Raw genomic sequence first — 3,011 nt, forward strand, 5'->3', positions numbered from 1 at the left:
CCTTTTCACTGTTGCACTGTGGTGAGGGAACAGCTGTATGTGTTATTAAGTGTGAAAGTTCCGAAACTGAAGCTGTAGAACTAATAGAACGTGATGACACAGAAGAACTCATCCACAATATCCACATTGACCGCCACAAATATCCACCACCCCCTGCCATCAGCTCCCGCATCTCACACACACGAGCGTGACTGTAGCACTAGATTTAGCAACTTTCAGACCCTTTTAGCGGCTTTTTTCCATAGAATATTCATACTGACAAACCTAGCGACTTTTTTGGATAAACCTTAGCTATGGTTCAGTTGGAAGATTTCTCCAGTGCTGTCCAGCGAACGCGAGGTCTGACTTTCCCGGAGAAGTGTCGCCTCTCTCGGCGTCTGTTCTGTGTAGTGAGCGGCAGAGAAGCAGCGCATTCAGTTGACCGCTCCGCAGCTGACTCGTCAATAAATGAGTACAAAACAGCGTTTCCTAGCACCTGTCGCTTACTGATTGTTTGGAATTATAAATATGAGCGTAGTTCGTCTGTTAATAGCACATGCACTTTTTTGTTTGTTGTTTTTTTTAGTTTGTTACTCAGACGCAGGCAGTGCGCTGCATGAGACAGAAAAGTAATATAGCCAAAACAACCACATAGCCGCTCTTTAATGTAGATGCATGTTGATTTTATCAGACGATGCCGCGATTATAAATGAGAGTGACTCCTGGTTAACATGTATTAAAAGGGGTCATGTTTAGTCACTATTTAGTGTGGTATTTTTTGACAATATTCACTCATCGTGACAGTAAAATAGGGCATTCTAAGTCAATATACTGCAGTATTTCCTCTCTCAATCAGTAGAAAATATGGTTAACACCTGGTCATGCATAAAAAAAAAAAAATACCGTCATGTACCGTGAAACCCATATAATTTAGAAAAATACCGTGCTATAAATTTATGTTCATACCGCCCAGCACTATGTGAAAGCCTTCGTACCTTGGTGGTGGTGCTGGAGAAAGTGTGTCCTGGGAGCAACACAATGTCCCGCTTTATCTTTCTCCAATGGGGAGAGGCAGGGGCCACAGTGGGAGGAGCCAGGCTTGCAAAAGTGCCGCCCCTTTCTGGCACAGTCTATGTAATTGGGGCACTTGTTTACTGAGAAAACAGAAAAAACATGTTAATATTAATGTGCCTTCAAATCATTATGCAGTAGTGCACCAGGTGTTGATGAAAGGTGAAGAACATGTTGTTATGTTTCATAATTTCACAAGTCATAATTTCAGCATTTAGTCACCTGTGACGTTGTTGTTTCTGCAGGTAAAGAATATCATGTCCTGTTAAAAATTCATAATGCTGATTTTTTTCTTTCAAATTATGACACAGATCCAAAAAAAAAAAAAAACAATGAGGAAAAAGGGAACATTTATATTACTAAACATTAAATAAATTATCTTTATTTGCATAGTATGTATTGCACAAAAACAAGTCTCTTTAAAATCAATTTCATTTCTTGATATCTGTTGTTTACCATTTGAAAATAATACTGATTAAGAGTTCTACTTTGTTTTAAGAGACTTTATTACTTTTATTCAACACGAAAGCATTAAATTGATTAAAAGAGAAAGCAAAGACATTTTATATCACTAAAAATGACAATAAATGTTGTTTTTTATTTCTATTCATCAAAGAATCCTGAAAAAAAATCTAGCTTTTTTTTCTTTTCACAAAAATATAAAGCAGCACAACTGGTTTCAACACTGATAATAAGAAGAAATGTTTCTTTAACAGTGAATCTGCATATTAGAAAGATTTCTGAAGGATCATGGGATTAAAGACCTGAGGAATGGCTGCTGATAACCTTGTTTGCCATCAAAAGAAAAAAATATATATTAATATAGAAAATAGTTATCTTACTAAAAAAAAAAAGAAATGTAAGTGCATATCCATATATTTTATTTTCAACTGGTTCATGCAAAGCCAGTAAACCTGGAAACTTTCGCATCACACAAACAAGGACAGAAGGATATGACGTAAAAGCATCCCGCAGATGCTGTCGATTAAGAGCTTTACTTGAACCTGAAAATTCCTTAAAGCCTCAGAAACATTCAATAACGGTAACTGACGTACCCAATGACATCAATGCTATTGAATTCAGTCTGCCTCATATACTTGACTGACTCTCAATCGCTCTAGAGACTCTAAAATCTGTCATCGGTACAAACACGCTTGAATGATTCAAATCGGTCCACAGAAGCAATCATAATCTCAGCTCCTTTTCAATGATACTTTTTCATATGAGCTCCTATTTTCTATAAATCCCTTAATTTTCTGTGTAATTCACCCTGTGGGGGTGCAGAAAGAAACTGGGTCAGCAGCAGGTGTGTGTGTGCTGTGACGGTGCTTGGGGATTTATTTCATGGTGGATCAGAGTTATTTTAGTATTGTTGATATACTATTATATTTTATTTTTTTGTTTTTATTTTAATATTACTTTAAGTTTTAGTAATTTTGTTGTGTGCTTTTGATATTTTTATTTATTTATTAAATTAAACTAAAATAAGAAATGTTGTCGTGCCAACAAGCTGAATTAAAATACGTTTTAAATATAATTTATGTTTATTTTAATTTAATTTATTAATTTTATGATTTTAGCTTTAGTCTTCTGTGAGCCTTATCAATGGATGGTGTACATTTTCTGTTTTCTTTTTTCCTTTTTTTTGTGAATTTTAAGAAAATAGTATAAAATAAATTAATCCAATGCACATCTCTTTTGCTGTCATTAAAATGTATTTCTCCATTACACTGGAAATTAGCCACTTTACTTTTTAAATATTAGTAATGGCAGTGAGTCAACAAAAACACATTACTTCTACAGGAATTTGAAAACAAAACAAAACAAAACCATATACTTATGCATATTCCATTACTTAACAACCTGGGAGCTCATGCCATGGAAGGCATGTTATATGATAAAGCTAAAAAGTAGGGCTGCAACGATTAACCGCGAGCCGGTTGAAAATCAATTCAAATATA

At 35.0% G+C, this 3,011-nt stretch overlaps 1 protein-coding gene across 1 annotated transcript in view; it reads right to left on the bottom strand.

Annotated features, from left to right (window-relative positions):
* The window catches only part of LOC107595698 (neural proliferation differentiation and control protein 1-like), a 14,871-nt gene extending 13,562 nt beyond the window's left edge, over positions 1–1,309 (bottom strand). The window contains exons 1-2 of the mRNA XM_016286192.1: positions 1,273–1,309; positions 975–1,133 (exon numbers count right to left, since the gene is read on the bottom strand). Coding sequence (XP_016141678.1) covers positions 975–1,133; positions 1,273–1,309 — 196 coding nt within the window. The remainder of the gene's footprint in view (positions 1–974; positions 1,134–1,272) is intronic.
* Between the last annotated feature and the right edge of the window lie 1,702 nt (positions 1,310–3,011).

Source organism: Sinocyclocheilus grahami, unplaced genomic scaffold, assembly GCF_001515645.1.
Source record: "Sinocyclocheilus grahami isolate Dianchi unplaced genomic scaffold, SAMN03320097.WGS_v1.1 scaffold207.1, whole genome shotgun sequence".
In the NCBI taxonomy this organism is placed as follows: domain Eukaryota; kingdom Metazoa; phylum Chordata; class Actinopteri; order Cypriniformes; family Cyprinidae; genus Sinocyclocheilus; species Sinocyclocheilus grahami.